The following is a 17,769-nucleotide window of genomic DNA, read 5'->3' on the forward strand; positions in this document are numbered from 1 at the left end:
CACTTATTTGAGTTGATTTGACCATATATTTAGGCTTAACAGAAATCTGTCATTTGTGACACTTCCTGAGCAACAAACTGGACGTCCTTCACTCCTAAACATGGCGTAGCCGGCAACTAAGCTTTGGAGCTAAAGCATTTAGTCCAGGAAATTATTTCTTAGAAAAATATTGACTTTTTTTCTATATTATATATTTCTTATACATTATACATTAGCAAATAGTCTGTCAAAAATAAAACAAAAATAAAAAAACTTGTCCAAATATATTAAAAGTGCGCCATTGTCGACTTATCACGTGATCCAACATAAATATTATTAATAAAATAGGAATATTAACATAACCAGGCGTGCATAACCATCCCTGCTGGTAGCTTGATGGCCTCATTCAGACTTGTGGCAATGCTGGATCCCCTGACGTCACCCTTTCGTATTCCTTCTTGGGCTCTTTACTTTTTTGATTTCTGTACCTAGAAATATTCAGAAATGAAACTGTTAGCACTGTAGTTAATAGTAATAAGAACAAAGTATGCTAACAAAATAAACCAACATACAGACTCAAAAGGTACATTAGCATAGTGTTTCCAAAATGACAAAGGTCAACAGGTTTAGGCTGGACCAGAGAAAAAAAGGAAGGAGAAAGGGGTAGTGTTCTGTGGTCAAACAATTTGGGGAGGGAATGGAGAAACACAGCTAAAGGACTTCTCCGAGACTTTTTAACATGTCATGAAAATTATAAAGTTCCAGGAGAACATATGACCAAATTTAAGCCTGGGTGTTTCATTCTCTCTCTTTCTCTCTCATTTTTCTTTCCTTTGCTTCCCTTCTCTCTCAATTTTCCCACTCTCTTCTTCCTTCCTTCCTTCCTTTCTTTTTCTTTCTTCTTTCTTTCTTTCTCTCTCCCTTCCTCCTTCTTTTTTTTTCTTTCTTTCTTTTCTTTTCTTTCTTTCTTTCTTTCTTTCTTTCTTTCTTTCTTTCTTTCTTTCTTTCTTTCTCTCTCTCTCTCTCTTTTCTTTCTTCTTTCTTTCCTACTGAAAAAGCAGTATTTCTGGGGCACCTGGGTGGCTCAGTCAGTTAAGAGTCTGTCTTCAGCTCAGGTCATGATCCCAGGATCCTGGGATCGAGTCCCACATCGGGCTCCTGGCTCAGCGGGGAGTCTGCTTCTCCTTCTCCCTCTGCCCCTGCCCCCCACTCATGATCTCCTTCTCACTCTCTCGTGCTCTGCTGCTCTCTATCTCAAAAAAAAAGAAAGAAAGAAAGAAAGAAAGAAAGAAAGAAAGAAAGAAAGAAAGAAAGAAAGAAAGAAAGAAAGAAAGAAATAGAAGAGTTAATAGTAGAGTCAAATCTATATGTCCCGCCACTGAAACTTCTTTGTAAATACCATCATTGAGAATCCATCTTATCCCTCGAAATAATACTTGGTCCATAGTTCTACCCAGTTTATAAGTCTGTATTGTATAAAAATAATTTATAGAAGCGGGGTTAAAAAACACTGGCTTACCAACTGCAGAAGTAGTATATGGAACCAGCAACTATGACAAGAAACAAGATAATGAGAATCACAGTCAAGGCCACATATTCTTTGCTCAAGGGCTGTTGGACGGTTAAAAAGAAGTGCTCGCATCGGACACCAGTGTACCCCACTTCACACCTAAAGGAAAATACGAGAAAAAGATCAGTTACTTCAAAAAAGAAATTATTATTATGAATTAGTTGCTTAAGAACTCATCTCACACTGTAATGCAAGAAATCAACAAGGTTTGCCAAAAGTTGTAAAGAGGCATTCGAAGACTGACGTTAGAGCAGGGCCAACATTGGTAAAGAGAGTTCTCAGCTCTCAGCTCAACCCTGGTGGTAAAGGGACAGGCTGGCTCAGCTGCCGGGGTGGCTGACAATCTCCAATGCTGTTTTTAAGTTTTGTAGGTTTGAGGTGCTTTTTGTCAAAATCAATGCAATTAACTCATAAAACGGGCTGATGTAGAGGCCCAGTGGAACCACCATCATGGCAAGTATGAGAAGGAAGCATTGACGCCCTCCCCACTCTGCACCCCTGAAGTATCTGTATGACTTGAGAGCTACTGTTTGTTCCCTAACTCTGAAAAACTCACCTAGTAGAGTTCCTGATAGCATGTATAACTGCGTGGTAATAGTATGTATAAACTATAGCCCATGGAAATATAGGTCAACTTCAAAAAATAAAAAAAATAGAGAATATAAGTTAAAAAAAAAAACAAACCACTGGGTTTTGTTTGTTTCTGGCATATTACCTGCAGTAATTTTGACTCATGTCCACCAGGTAGATGCACTGTCCATGCAAACAGTAGCCGTTCATGTCAGAGCTACACTTGGTTATTGACACTTGAGCCACACGTGGATTGTCTTCTCTCTGAACTGTGAAGGGAATGAAAGTTGGATATATTCTGCTGCTTTCTTTAAAGATTAATTACCCTTTCCTATAATAAACACTGAGCTACTGTAGCAAAGCAGGTCAGGTGCCAATCAGTCGAGGAGAATTTTTAGAACTAGGAAGTCCCTCTAGTTATCATATTCTCTATACCAATAAACAAACATTTGACCCCCTAAGGAAAATGTCCAACAGACTAAACAAACAAAATGAGACCTGGGGATTTAATTCACAAATGAGAATCTTGAAGGATAGAAAAGTCAAGGTTAAGACACAAAAATCATTATCCTCCACAGTTATTCACTTACCCTAAGTTTGCCTGATTTTTTTCAAATCTCAAAATAACTCTGCAGTTCATTATCCCAAAGGAATTGCAAACTGAATCCATTAATTAATTCAAGAGAGCAAAATTCTACAATGGGTTTTAAGCCAGGAAGGCATGTTCTGGCGCACATTCCCAAATTTTTGAGGCTACCGTCAAAGAAATCAATCAAAGCCTTCCCAACATCTGTAACCATGAGAACTAAACTAGACAAATCTTGACTTACAGATGCCTGGGTTAGACAAATACAACAATGAAATAGGAGCCTCATTAGAAATAGTGTTGCAACTTATATAAAATTCACTTTAGGATGATTTAGTTACCAAAATGTGAAGGATACTTATGAAATAATCGAACAATAGTATCTTGATTATAATACTTCTGCTCCAACAAACAAACAAAACAACAACAACAACAACAACAACAAAAGGTGAGAGGCAGATCAAACTTCTAGAGAGCCCAATGATGAAGGAGGACAAGAGAACAAAAATACTAATTTGAGGGGTTACATACACCCTGATGTTTATAGCAGCATTATCTATAATAGCCAAACTATGGAAACAGACCAAGTATCCACCAACTGATGAATGGATAAAGAAGTGGTATATACATACATATACATATGTATGTATATAATGGAATGAAATCTTGCCATTTGCAATGATGTGGATGGAGCTAGAGAGTATTATGCTAAATGAAATAAGCCAAAGAAAGACAAATACCATATGACTTCACTCATATGTGGAATTTAAGAAACAAAACAAATAAGCAAAGGGAAAAAACAGAGAGAGAGAGAAAGAGGCAAACCAAGACAGACTCATAACTATAGAGAACAAATTGATGGTTACCAGAGGGGAGATGGCAGGAGGATGGGTGAAGTAGATGATGGGGATTGAGGAGTGCACTTGTGATGAGCACTGGGTGATGTATGAAGTGTTGAATCACTATATTGTACACCTGAAATTAATATTACATTGTATGTTAACTAACTGGGATTTAAATAAAACTCAAAAAGAAAACCCTAAATAGTGGAGTCATAACAGAAAGGAGGACAAGAGAGAAGGTGAAATCGTTTTGGAAATACGCTAGTTCCTCAGGATAACCCTTGACTCAATACTCAGACTGAATCTAAAGCAGATCTCTCCTGAACCACATCCAGAGTCCTCAGGGGTCCCTGAGGGAAACAGTGCATTACTTCTCTTTGTATTCCATGCCTACGCACGGCATTTGACAGGTATTAAGTATTCCATAAATATTTTCTGAACGAACATTGTAACCAGAAAGAAAGGACATCATTTATTCCTTTTACAAAAAATAACAAAATATATTGATTATCTACTGTGTACAAAGTTTAAATTTTCCTGTTTTGCCTGGGATCCAACCTCTAACAACGGTTTCCCAGCAAAGCCAAATGAAATCAGAATCTGATTTTCATTGTTTCCTATCGCTTTAAGATCCAATCTTTCTATATAACTAGATGCCTCATCCCTCTCCCACCAGTTATCCTTTTATATAATTTTTTCAGACCACTAGTTCGTAAGGGTGTTTAAGAAATGATTCTAACATAGCAGCGCTCGCCCCCCTTTCCTCTACACTGTCACATATCTGTCCTCTTTGAGTACATTCCTGTTATGAACACGTGATGCTCTGGTGCCATGCTGGCAAAGCTGGGCTTACCTAATGCTGTGCAGTTATCTTCGGATTCTCCCGGGATGCAGGAAGGAATCACAGTGGTGCCCAGAACTGCTTGGAGGAGATGGAGACCTATTTATGGCGGGGGTGGGGAGGAAACAAATACATAAACAGTGCTTCTAGGAAAGAAACCTTGATCAGATTTCCACATAATCACAGTACTGTAGGGTTGTTTTAATTACTTCAAGAATTCAAATTCGATCCATCGAAACCATAAGAGAAACTAATTCGTGAAAACAGGCACATAATTGAAAATAAATGAGCCCCCGGCTCCCTGTCCAAGGGTGAAAACCTTGGCATGACATTCCTGGTTACAGGTCTGACCAGCTCTAAATGTCAAAGACCTGATAGTGAAGTTTGACTTCCTAAGAAGCTTAGCAATCGAAATTGTAGGATTTTCCTTATTTTGCTCCACAGTGTGTTCGGAGCAATGCTCCAAGGTAGAACCCATCACGAAAGAAGACTTCAGTAAAACTCAGGTTCTATTGCCGGTGACAACAAAACAAGACTCTCAACCTTAGATATGTTCCTTGTTGATTTAAGTGCCTACATTATTCTTTGCATTGTATTATGTGCAAAAGTAGATTTTAATTAATAAAATGTAATCTAAGGAAAATCAGAACATATCTAATATGGGAATGAACGTCCATCCTACATGAACCATGGAGCCCCAGAAGCCAGTTTCTGTCAGTCCAATAAAAGTCTGAGGTTTTTTATTGTGTGTTTGCCACCTGAAAGACAAATGTTGGAAAACAGGCTCCAGAATGACCCAAGTAGTTTCTGAATTGCATAGAAAGCATAAGAAGAATCCTTTTAATTGCACCTGAAGAGGATTTAGCTGCTTCTGTTTAGGAGTTGGGCGTTTGCACTTCACCCTTCTTTCTAGTTGATATGAGTAACTGTTATATAGTCAATACGAATGGCGGTGAGACCATTAGTTGCAATAATTGGCAGCAGCTAACACTTCTTGAACGTGGACTGTATGCAGGCGTGGTTCTTATCCTCTTTATCTATATTATCTTATTTCATTCACTCGGTGACTCTTTGAAGAAGATACTACTGTTATCCCCGCTAGACATGAGAGAAAACTGAGACAGAGAGTTTAAGTAACTTTCCCAAGAGTGCATAGCAATGTTGTTAATGGGCCACATTATAGAACTTGGAAACAGGTAATAACACTAGAAGATAGTGACCATCATCCAGACAAACCAGGGCAAATATAATTGAAGCAGGGCCTTTAATCCCATAGGGAGACAACAAAGTATGATGGAAAGGCAATCCCAGGAGAAAGCTTGAGTTATGTGATTTTGGAAAAATTAATTAGCTTCTCTGGATCTCAGTTTCCTCTACTTCACAGAGTTTGGGGGTGAATTAAATGAAATGATATTTTTCCAAAATGCCTAGCACACCAGAGACTCCCACAAATATTCCATGATACTCTTGATCCGGCCTCTAGTTTTAGCACCATATGTGGGTAGTGCCCTCTACTGGTCTATAACAAGATTACAAATCTCTTTGTAATTGGGTATTTTAAAGAACGATTTAATCCATGTAAGAAAGGATTTTATTTTACTTTTTCTCAATCAGAGGAGACGTGTATATGTTAAGCATATTGCATATTATTGAGGTGCTAAAAATGAAATTACACATCAGGATCATAGCTTATAATTTCGTAATGTTTCAAACTTGACCCTTAGAACAATCCTATTAAGTAGTTATTAGCCCCAAACAACCTCAGTGCAGTTAAATTAAATGTCCAAGACTGAGTATATAGTTAGCGACCTTAAAAATAAGAGTTAGGAATCTATCTTTGTTCAGCAAGACTCATAATCCTTCAATGATTTGACAATACTGTTTGGAAAATTTAGAACTATCTCCTTCCCACCCCATACTTCTCCTACAATATAAATGCTGCTTCCATTGGTCTTAAAGGAAACATAAATCATCTTTCTTAAGTGACAACAAAAAATGGCTAAAGTTTGGATTTCATTGTCATTCAAACAGAGATAGAAAAAGATAACTTTGTCTACGTAGCTTTTTGTGGAGAGTGGGCTCTCCACAAGCCAATTTTGTTCTACTTCTCAATTTAATTCTGCCATGAACTTTTCCTATCAAAGAATTAAACCCTTCAGTGTACACAGTCCACTCAACACAAACTGGAGCTCTAGATGTGTGTTTTTACATCCTTGACACTCCTATGTCTCCAAGCTTCCTCAACTGAGAGAGGCTTTGGCGAAAACGTTACCAATTCTCCCCCCAAGAAATTCTCCCAACAGCCCGGGCCACCGTGCAAACATACATTTGAGGCTCGTTTCTCTGTCTTTTGTGGAAATCAAAGACTAGCCTTTCCTGTCTGGATCTGTTTACAACAGCAACCTGAGACTATTACAGAATTCAGCTAATTGTTTTCGGGTGTTGCTCCTTAGTCTTTTTTTTTTCTTAAGGTTTTTAGTAGTTGTTAGTTTTTCCACTGGTTCCACCTGGTCAGGCCACAGGTGAAATATTTGTCTTTGTGAATTAAAGGATGTTCAGTGCAGGGTGTGCCTCCACAAAAACTGGGCTCTCCTAACCTGTGACGCTCCCTTGGACATAGTCCATGGCTCAGGGATGGTTTCTGTGAGACTCGCTGCATGAATTCAACATCCGGGTCTTCTACAGATGAAACTGTAAATAATTTTAAATATTCTCAAATGAAAGGCTGCAGTTCTGTCATGGACGCACACAGCCAATAAAATAGCAAAACTGTTGCTAAATCTCCTGTCCCTCTGCACAGCTCTAGTGCTTTAAAAGAGTGATTTTAAAGCTTGCTTCTGTCAACTTCATCGCTGCCCCACGCCCTTGCAAACTCAAGCAGAACAGTAGGTGAAGCTGATCAAAATATTGAAAAAGTCAACCCATGGAGAATTCTGATATCCACCACCCTGTCACCCTTGAGAATCACTACTCACTATTTTAAAATCATAGAGGGAAGGAATGGATGCTAAAGTCCTATACATATATTTCCTTAATCTTACAGGTTTGTTTTTTTTCCATGATTTAGTGTTATTTGAACAATGATGGTCTATGATTCAATTGCAAATACTATCTCTGAGTTTTTGATCCTTGACCATGGGTCTCTGCTAAGAAAACAATTCACTATGATATGAAGACCTTGGGATAGTGTCAATGTGTCAGAAAACCTATCTGGTGGCAAACTCTACGTTGGTAACTAAAGTACCCCAAGGCCTGGGTGCCTCAGTTGGTTAAGTGACTGCCTTCGGCTCAGGTCCTGATCCTGGAGTCCCGGGATCGAGTCCCACATCGGGCTCCCTGCTCTGCGGGGAGTCTGCTTCTCCCTCTGCCTGCAGCTCCCCCTGCTTGTTTGCCCACGCTCTCTCTCTCTGACAAATAAATAAATAAAATCTTAAAAAAAAATGAATAAAGTATAGAGGAATTGTGTGCAAGATGGTATGGGGTAGATGATCTGTAGACTCAAAATGGGCTTTTGGGACTCCGTTTCAATACCGCTTTAAAACTCAAAATTCCTTTAGGGGCCATTATTTCTGCCAAATCTCCAAGTGAGTTTTAGGAATTTGAGGCACAGCCCTTCATCCCTCTGCCTTCACCTTCCAGAGATTGTGTTTCAGTGAAATCTCAAATGTGCCAGCAGGAAGTGGTGCAGGTGACTCACAGGATACAAATCACCTCTACTCTGTGAGTCAGGGCCAAGCCTACAACCTTACACAATATTGGGGCACTGTGCGTGGGAGAGGTTGAGGATCCTCATCCGAATGGGGGTATCACTAAATGCCATGGGCCCGGAGGCACTAAGAAGTGCTTGCCCAACAGTCAAGAGGAGGGCCAGAGGTAGGAAATGTCCTTATTTCACATGGTTCCCTCTGACCTTGCTTCCTCACAACTACACGGAGGGGCTCATCTAGAAGGAGGCTGGGATTCGGGGATTGGCTGACTGAGCCAATTCCGCAAAGTCAACTGGCAATTCTCAGGGATAAACAAATGTGAATAACAATGAAGCAAATCAAAATGAGCCCAGGTAAAATGAGATAGGTTACAGAATGAAAAGAATGCATCTTATTTTCCCATCTTAAACTTTTAGAATATTTAGACCAGAACTATAAACTCATAATGAATCATAGTATTTGCCCAGCCCAAACAGGTAGCAAAATCCGCTTTGTTCATGCTTTTGGTGTGGTCACATGTCTCCCCTGCTCATGGACTGTTAGTTTCCTACCTTCTTCCATGGCAGTCTATAATTTGAGGATTTGTCTGTAACAGAGTAGGCTTGGCTTGTTAGGACTTGTGGGTGAATATGCCTTCAACATTTCCAAATGCCTTCTCATTTAAAATTAAAATCCACTATTAGAAAAGATCTGGCTTCACCTTGGCACATCAGATCCTGAAAAGAACTACTGTCAGTGTTTCTTAGTGACAGCCTACTTTCCAGAGAACTACAGAGAGACAGCGTGAGAGAGAGAATATAAACCTTGCTTTTTTCCAGCCACCATCCTCTTTCTACAGTTTTTCAGTGTTAACCTTGTAACTAAGCTTCATTAAATAATAAATGTGAAAAAAAACTAGAACTATTTCAAATAAAACTGGATGAAACCAGAAGTTGGTATGTTACAAATAAGTATTTCTTTTAATTTTGAGTTTTAAAAGGTAGCCATAGGGTCTTCCTTGGCAAATGGCAAGAAACGATTTAATAGGCCATGCTTTTTAATTCATAAACATTAAATAATACTCTTCAGTTCTAGTAGTAATTCCTAAATCATACTTCAATGTGCTCATATATTTTAGTCAGCATACAAGACCATACTTAAAGCCATTCAATCAAGAAATCAGTGAGTTAAAATGTGAGGATATAGTTTATTTTACCTAAAAATGGATTTAAAGATGCACATCATATTCATAATGGAAGTGTTCTCATAAGAGAATGCATATCAACTCTTGTGGAAAGGGTACAATTTATATTAATCTGGGTGTTGGGAATTTTGTGATGAAGAGCTCTAAATACAGGATTCGCATTCCCTAAAAGCCAAAGATTCATCTCTAGAGTATTATTTCAAATGTTTTATCGAAAATATTTTTTTCTTCAAGATGTTCCATGGGAGAGTCTTTTTACAACCCTTTCTACATTCACTCCCTTCCATCTTGCTTCTCACACCCATCCCTACTGACCCAATTCAGAAATTTAAATTACTATCACATTACTGTTTTGAAAGAAAAATCTCCTAAACAGCAACAGTCTGGAATGTTCGCCATTTGCCTTCTTTTAATTATGGCCATATTGTGGCCTGAAGCTTTGAATACTTAATGGTATTTTTAAAACTATATTGACGATCATATCATTCATTCTTTATGGAAGCCTACTGCCAAAAATGAATTTGCAAAAAAATAGCCTTAAATAGGTGAGCATGAAAAACATGGGTAAATAAAAGGTAATTTTAAAAGCCTCAAAGTTAATTATTTTTCATTCATAGAATCTGTGTAATGCAACTAGCACTTTGGAAGCACTAAGAAATTTTATTTTGTGAAAATATATTTTTTAGTTAATGTGGGAGACTTCAGCTTCAGTGAGAAACACATCTGCCTCTGTAGTATGATAGGAGGGTGGAAAGGGCTTAGCTATACTCCATAAATGGGAAAGAAGGGGAGTAGCGTAGCCTAGACTTACTTCTAGTAACCACATGTCTCAAATTGTATCTGTTCAGTAAGTATTGAGATTTTTCTATATGTAAGAGATTGAACAAAATCTGAAAGGAAAATTCATGCAAAAGACAGAGTTCCTGTCCTCAGTAGAGTTAATAGAGACTTGTGGGTGGAGAGGAAAGGAGAGAATTCATAGGTGATGGCAAGTTTCTGAAAATACCAAGGACGATGGTGCCATAAAGAGAGTAAAAGACACAGGCAACACAGTGGTTCTGTGGCGGCATTGGCAGCTAGTGGACAGGAAGGAAAGACATAATGAGTACAGGAATTTGAGTTTGTAGTTCCTATTTGATCTGTTTATATTTAGGAGGCGTTTGCGGATACAGTTCTTGAATAAGAAATAAGAACGCACTTTTGGAGTCCATTTGAAAGTCATATGTGGAAATACGACCATTAAAGGCACAGGGGCCATTCACATGTTCCAACGGAAATAGCATGGAATGGACAATACTAGAGCTTGGGGAAAAAAGTGATGAGGAATGGATAGAAATGGCCACGGAAACTGAAGGAAAAAGGAAGTTCAGTGTTGTGGGATCCAAGAGAGCACAGCGTTTTATTTTTTTTATTTTATTTTTTAAAGATTTTATTTATTTATTTTGAGAGAATGAGATAGAGAGAGCATGAGAGGGGGGAGGGTCAGAGGGAGAAGCAGACTCCCTGCCGAGCAGGGACCCCGATGCGGGACTCGATCCCAGGACTCCAGGATCATGACCTGCGCCAAAGGCAGTCGCTTAACCAACTGAGCCACCCAGGCGCCCGAGAGCACTGAGTTTTAAAAGGAGGTGTGGAGTGGTTAGCAACACAATGACTGTAAGAAGTATAAAGACTCATCTTTATTCAGGGCAACTGGCACTAAAATCAGCAATAAAAATTGCTAACTTGATTTTTTTTAAACACTAGCATTATTTTGTATTTGCATCCAGCTTGCCATTAATATTAATTTTGTTTGCCTTGGCAACTTGAGCACTGATTCAAACTGTGAATTATGAGTGGCGATGTGTTATGGCAATGGAAAATACACGAAGCTAGTGGTTCTCAACCTGGAGTAATATTGTCAACCAGGGACATTTGGTGATGTCTGGAGACATTTTTGTCTGTCACGACTGGGTCCGCGCTACTGATATCTAGCAGGTAGAGACTGGAGTTGCTACTAAACACACTGCAATGCACAGGAGAGCCCCACAACAAAGATGTGGGCTCAGATGGCTATCTAGTCTGTGATATAAATAGAGCTAAGGCCGAAAAAACCTGCACTAGACCCATGAAGTATGGAGTCCACTTCTAGTTCAGGTGATACTTTCACCTCCCTGCAGCTGAGTTTCCTTATCTCTGAAAACAGACCTAAGGAGTGCAGTAGACTGGGGCAGGGGTGGGGGGCCGGGGGGAGGGGGGAATGGAATTTAGATTAGATTACTCTAAGGCTCCTTTCATTTCTAAAACAATACTTCTCTTTCTCTTACTGACTATCCATCATCCAATCATATCACTGCTTGTGCACTTTCTCTCTCTCTCTCTCTCTCACACACGTACAGTGCAGATATACTTAAATTTTATTAGGCATACCATCAGCAAATACAAACTATATCAAGTGATAGAAATAGGAAAAACAAGGAAGAAAAAATGTTAAACTTTATTATTAAACAGAATTGAATTTTCAGCAACTACTGCTTAGTCTCGAAATAGTTTGCTTCTCAAGCACATTTTCAAAAAACAGCTTTCAAGTCTACCCATGGTGGTGAAGACTCTGAAAAAAGTACCATTCGAATCATCCATCCAACAATCACACAGAGTGTTTTAGTCAATGACAATATGGATGGTCAAAGAGGAACATGGCAGGATTCGGGAGACACAGGGCTGACACACACAGTGGGACGTGAAGAGGGCAGGACCAGGGATGCGAGCGTTGCAAAGGAGACCAAGACAGGCTGCAGGTTTACTTTGGAATGGTGCAGGAAAGGAGGAGGCAGGAAACTGAGAAGGCTTCATACTTCTCTTCAGTCTTAAAGGATGAGTAGAGCTTGCACTGAAAGTGAAGTGTCAGCTCGGGCACAGTAGGGGGCCCGGTGTATTCAAACACAGAACCTTAAACTCTGGGTTACTCACTTCCTTGTAAGTCTGTTTCCTCATTTGAAAAATGGGAATGACAATACATTTCCTAGCTAAAAGGGCGTTATTATAAAGATCCAATGAGGCTAAGAAAGTACTTGATGATGATGATAATACCTCTAATTTTAAAAGTGCTTTTTTATGATTTTATAATAGCATCATATTTATCATATCTATATACAAAAACCTGACAACCTAGCTATGATCTTCATTTTACGGATGAGAAAACTGAGACTCAAAGAGGAATAAATCTTCTTAAAAGTATAAAATAAAGAAACAGAGGTATGGACTCTGTGTTCTTTACACTCTGTCTCTTGACTCAAAACTATAAAGTCTGACATATATAAACATGTGTGTGTTTATATATAAATATGAGAGGGGGGCTTCCCCCCTCCCTTATCCTGAGGATATTTTCAGGAGGATTTGTATTTAGCTCACTTTCATGCCTCAAATTTACAATTCAGGATTTTTGACCTAAGAAATTAAGGGATAACATTTTTTTCAGGACAATTATCAAATCGTCTTGTGTATCATAAATACTATTATAGGGGTGCCTGGGTGGCTCAGCTGGTTAAGCATCTGGCTCTTGGTTTCGGCTGGGGTGGTGGTCTCGTGGGAACAAGCCCTGGGACCAGCTCTGAGTGCAGTCTGCTTGGGATTCTCTCTCTCCCTCTCCCTCTGCCCCACCCTCCCACCCCACCCTATCCCCCTGCTCTCTCTCTCTCTGAAATGAATGAATAAATCTTTAAAAAAAAGTACTATTATAAATAGTATCCATGTTAACGAAATCATGGCTTTAACCTAGAATGTCACCAAATCTCTATTTGGCCTGTAACTAAACACCCAGCTTTCCATAAACTGCATTGCCAGAGGACATTGAATCAGTGGCATTACTTCATTTTTCAAAGGTTCCAGAATTGCCATACCAAGGCCATGGCTGTCAGGGTGCTCCTCCCTAAGGATCTCTCCTATTAGGGCTCTGGGGAGTCTTCCCATTGTCTTCCAAAGGAATGTTCCCAGCAGCAGTCACAGCCCTATTACTTAGACCATTTGCATAGGCCTATATTCAGAGTGAAGCCTGACAGTTGTGGGAACCACACCTTAACCTACAGTCTCTTTGAAGAGGATTTCTTACATGCCATTTGCATCTCTTAACCATCATTAACCAGGAAATCTAAGATTCTTGGGCAAAAACGGACAGAAGGCATTCAAATTCAATTTTTCCAAAGCAACTAGGTGAATATTGTACTTTTTTTTTTTTTTTTTTAACCAAGGAAGCATGTTTATTTTCTCACTGTTAACAGAAATATGCTATAGGGGTGCATGGGTAGTGCAGTGGGTTGGGCGTCTGACTCTTGGTTTCAGCTCAGGGGGTGATCTCAGGGTCATGGGATCCAGCCCATGTGGGTTCCGGGCTTAGTGGGAAGTCTGCTTGGGACCCTCTCTCCCTCTCCTCTGCCCCTCTCTGCTGTGCTCTCTCTCTCTCTCTAAAATAAATAAATCTTGGGGTACCTGGGTGGCTCAGATGGCTAAGCGTCTGCCTTCGGCTCAGGTCATGGTCCCAGGGTCCTGGGATCGAGCTCCGGGTCCCAGATCCTGGCTCAGTGGGGGGCCTGCTTCTCCTCCCTCTGCCTCTCCCCTTGCTCATTCTCTCTCTCTCTCTCTGTATCTCTGTGTCTCAAATGAATAAATAAAATCTTTAAAAATAATAATAAATAAATAAAATCTTTTAAAAAAATGTGCTGTAGATTCCAACTTAGTCCCTTATTAATACTACATTAAATTCACAATACTATAAAAAGATACAAGGAATAGAAAAAGACATAGATACCCTTCTCCTTGATTGATTTACTTAATATACAACTAGGCAAATGCAGAAATAAGGCCTCAGTCAAATGATGTAATGACTACTTGGGAATAAAAGTCATATCCTGGGAACTGTGTTGATTAAAAATGCTGAATATAGGTTAAGTAAAAATCCAACATGTTTTAGCACAGCTTAAGAAAACAGTCATGTCCTTTCTGGGCCTGATTTTGAGTGATACCATAAAGATACCATTCTTGTACATATGCTTGTCCCCATAACAGTTTCAAAGCCTTGGGGCAGCCCCCAGACTACCCTGAAACTTCTTCATTAGAACCTGTAATTTTTATTATGTTTCTGATAATCCTAAGACCCTTTGGCTCCTCACACATTATTCCAGAACAACCATGCCATTTACTATCTCTAAGTATTTGACTTCACTTAGGGTTAGTCTCTTCATTTGTCACAGAGCTAATCATACCTACATCATACAGTGATAATTTTTTTAAAGATTTTATTTATTTGACAGAGAGAGAAAGAGAGAGAGAGCACAAGCAGGGGGAGCGGCAGGCAGAAGGAGAGGGAGAAGCAGGCTCCCCGCTGAGCAGGGAGCCTGATGCGGGGCTCGATCCCAGGACCCCAGGATCATGACCTGAGCCGAAGGCAGAAACGACTAAGCCACCCAGGCACCCCTCATACAGTGATTTTAAGGAATAAATGAGATGATACATACAAAGCACTTAACACACGACATGGTTAGCTCACAGTAGGCATTTGGTAACTGTTCATTTCTTTCCCACCTCCTGGATTTGAGCCCCAGTGCTGAACCACACACCTCAGTTACCCAAATTGTTCACATGGTAAGATGATGGAGGAAGGCAGGTAGGTGGTGTCAACACTCAGGCAGTTCATAAACTCTCAGGGCCAACAGAAAAGATCTGAGCTGAGCCAATGTCTCATTGAGACCTGTGCTTCTCATATTCTCAGGAAAGAATGTTTGTTCTGCTCAGTTCTCTGTCATTGTACAATGAAGTAGGACTAAACTGTCTTGGAGATGGTATTCAGGAACATGATCAAAAGCCCATTTGGGTATCAATGAAAATGTTGGCTTTTAGATAGAGAGCCTTTCTAAACATTGATTGCAGAACTCAAGATGAAAATTTCTCGTCTTTGCTCTGGACCAATCACAAGATTAGAAACGGTATTTCAGTTCTAAAATTGTAGATTACTTATAAATGTGTTATCCAGTTTGGGGAATCTCAATCCTTTTTACTTAGAATTCAGTAAACTAAAAGTGCCAGCAAATCCAGGTGTGAACTTTCTCAGTTTAGCCCTGCTTTTCTATGGCAACTTGGGTCATACTTTCCCATTATAGAAAACAAGAACATCAATATCAATATTTATGAAATTTAAAAGTAACCAAGTGATCATATGAATGTGTAGCAATTTAAATCTGCAATGTATTTGAGACCGAGGATGAAACGGAAGGCATCTACATTTTTTCCAGTCATAAATAGACATAAATTACACACAAAAAAAGCCATAACAAAATATTTGCTGAAATCTGAAATAAATATCTTCTTTTGAAGAACAGACATTTGGGGAAAGTATTTCTAGGTAATCTTTTGTTTGGCGTGGGGAGGCAATTTCAGAAATGCCAGGTGGCCTTGTCTTTTTTACATGTGCTTTGGAATAAAACGATTGGACTTGCAGACCTGATTGGAGTATAGAGATATGATAGAGAACTTCAAACAGGAACTTTCCTAGTGGCAGAGAAATATCTAAACAAACTGGGGAAACAGAGACTGACCTAACTCATTTGGAAATGGGCTTGGCGGCTGATGAAATAGGTGAACTATAATTAAGTAATGCAATAAAGCAGTTAAACTCTTTCATGACAACAAAAACACACACAACACACTCTCTAGGTGGGTAGTAACCAGGTTATTCATAGGCTCTTGCTGTCTCAAATTAGAATATTCAATGAGTGGCCCAGAACAGACACTGGCATTGTTCAGATGCAACCCTACAGGTAGAAAGAAAAAAAAAAAAAGCACTGAGCCATTCTGACCTCTAGGTTAATTTCTAACTCTAGGAAGACTGTCACCTTTCCGATTGTATTCTTTTCACGGAGCCTTCAAAACAAAGATAGCAAAGCCACGTTATTTACTGAGAATCTTCTAGCAAGTCACCCTTAACACAGTTTTGGCAGAAACCACAGATCCAGTTTCTACTTCTGTTCCTAAACGCGTGTAAGTTCCAACTATGCATAGTATGCATGTCATTAGGTCTCCAAGCCCTGAGATAAGGTGTGTCGACATAATAATTTAACTGTCACATCCTGCATAGGTAGAGTTAATTTGTTAGGGGAATTTGCCCCACTGATCCCCAGAAGGAATGTGAGGTTGGCAACTTTTATTTCCTTATTAAAATTTTCCTATAGACCGCCGAATTCCTCTTGACATATGAGGAATTAGACAGAAACGGTATCTCTTTTTTCAAACCAGAAGGCTCACGAAGGATTTCTTTTCCTGTCCACAAGAACTAAATCATCTCAAATAGAAAGGCAGGCATTAAAATGCACTCATCAATTACAGGCGATGGGGAGCAATAAGCAGCAAGAGAAAAGTGCCGGCCCAGCCTCCCCGGGTGCGGGCTTTCGGGAGGAAATCGGAAGGAAGCCTCAAGGTGATGAAGGGCTGGGGGCTGGGAGCAGCGCCAGGACCCGCCCCGGCCCCTCCAGCTCCAGGCAGGCAAGGACAACGTTTTAATTCTGTGGCTCCCGGAGCTCCCGCAAAGCTGCCACCCGCGTGCGCCCGCGCCCCCGGAAACTCAACCAGACTTGCCGGAGAAAACTGCGGTGGAGACAGGAGGAAAAGCATTTCTTTCCGAAAGGTCTCTCTTGCGCGGCTCTGGTCTCTACTCCCGCCCCCTCCCCGCAACAAGAAAGAACAAAACCTGAAATGTGAATAGTGCTTCCCCGGTCTCCGGATTTCTAGAACTGGCAGCTCCAAAAGAAAGAAACAAAGGCTCTCCAACTTTTTATTTTGCCTATTACGGAGCTGCATTAATTCCTGCTGCGTAACAATAGTTCATTTTTCAATGAAGACATTTGTAACCCCGCTTTGCCCCCTTCCCCACCCCACCGCAGTCCATCCCCGGCTAGAGGGCCACCCGCACGCGCCGAACCGGAGTCGTCGTTTGAAACGGGGTCCCCCTCAGCCTGGGGGCAAGCTCCGGGCTGTCGCGACCGGGGGCGGCGGGGCGGGGCGGGCGAGCTCTTACCCAGGCACAGCAGCAGTGCGGGGACGCGGCCGGCGCGGCGCGGCTCCATCCTCCTTCCCGCGGCGGGCGGCGGGCGGCGGGCGGCGGGCGCACCGGCGGGGCGGGGGCGGGAACGCGCGGGGCTGCGGCGCGGCGGCTGGAGCGCGGCGGACAGAGCCTGCAGGGGCCACGCGACGGCCGCGTCCCTCTGACAGCCGGTGTGTCCGGCGAGTGAGCTCCACGGCCGGGCGCTGCGACCTTTATAGCTCCGGGGAGGGGCCACGGCCCCGGGACATAGTAGCGGGGTGAGGTACAAAGAGCCCAGAGTTTCGTAATAGGCCGCGGGGGAGGAGTGGCCGGAGACTGTCCGGATGTCATCCTCCCTTTCTGAACACCTGAGAGTGCTTGAGGAATGAAAAAGTGCCCTTCTGGTTAGCCGGGGACTACTCCCCAAACTTTTCCATCTGCTTC

General features: G+C 41.0%; 1 protein-coding gene across 1 annotated transcript; it reads right to left on the reverse strand.

Moving 5' to 3' along the window:
• Nucleotides 1-262: 262 nt before the first annotated feature.
• EREG (epiregulin) lies at nt 263-17,386 on the reverse strand. The gene is made up of 5 exons (XM_035004801.1): nt 17,320-17,386; nt 4,401-4,487; nt 2,265-2,388; nt 1,499-1,648; nt 263-467 (listed from the first exon to the last, which is right to left on the reverse strand). The coding sequence occupies exons 1-5, from the start codon at nt 17,366-17,368 to the stop codon at nt 386-388; spliced, it is 492 nt and encodes a 163-aa protein (XP_034860692.1). The 5' UTR covers nt 17,369-17,386; the 3' UTR covers nt 263-385.
• Between the last annotated feature and the right edge of the window lie 383 nt (nt 17,387-17,769).

Source organism: Mirounga leonina, unplaced genomic scaffold (assembly GCF_011800145.1).
Source record: "Mirounga leonina isolate KUSES-001 unplaced genomic scaffold, KU_Mleo_1.0 Mir_129, whole genome shotgun sequence".
Classification (NCBI taxonomy): domain Eukaryota; kingdom Metazoa; phylum Chordata; class Mammalia; order Carnivora; family Phocidae; genus Mirounga; species Mirounga leonina.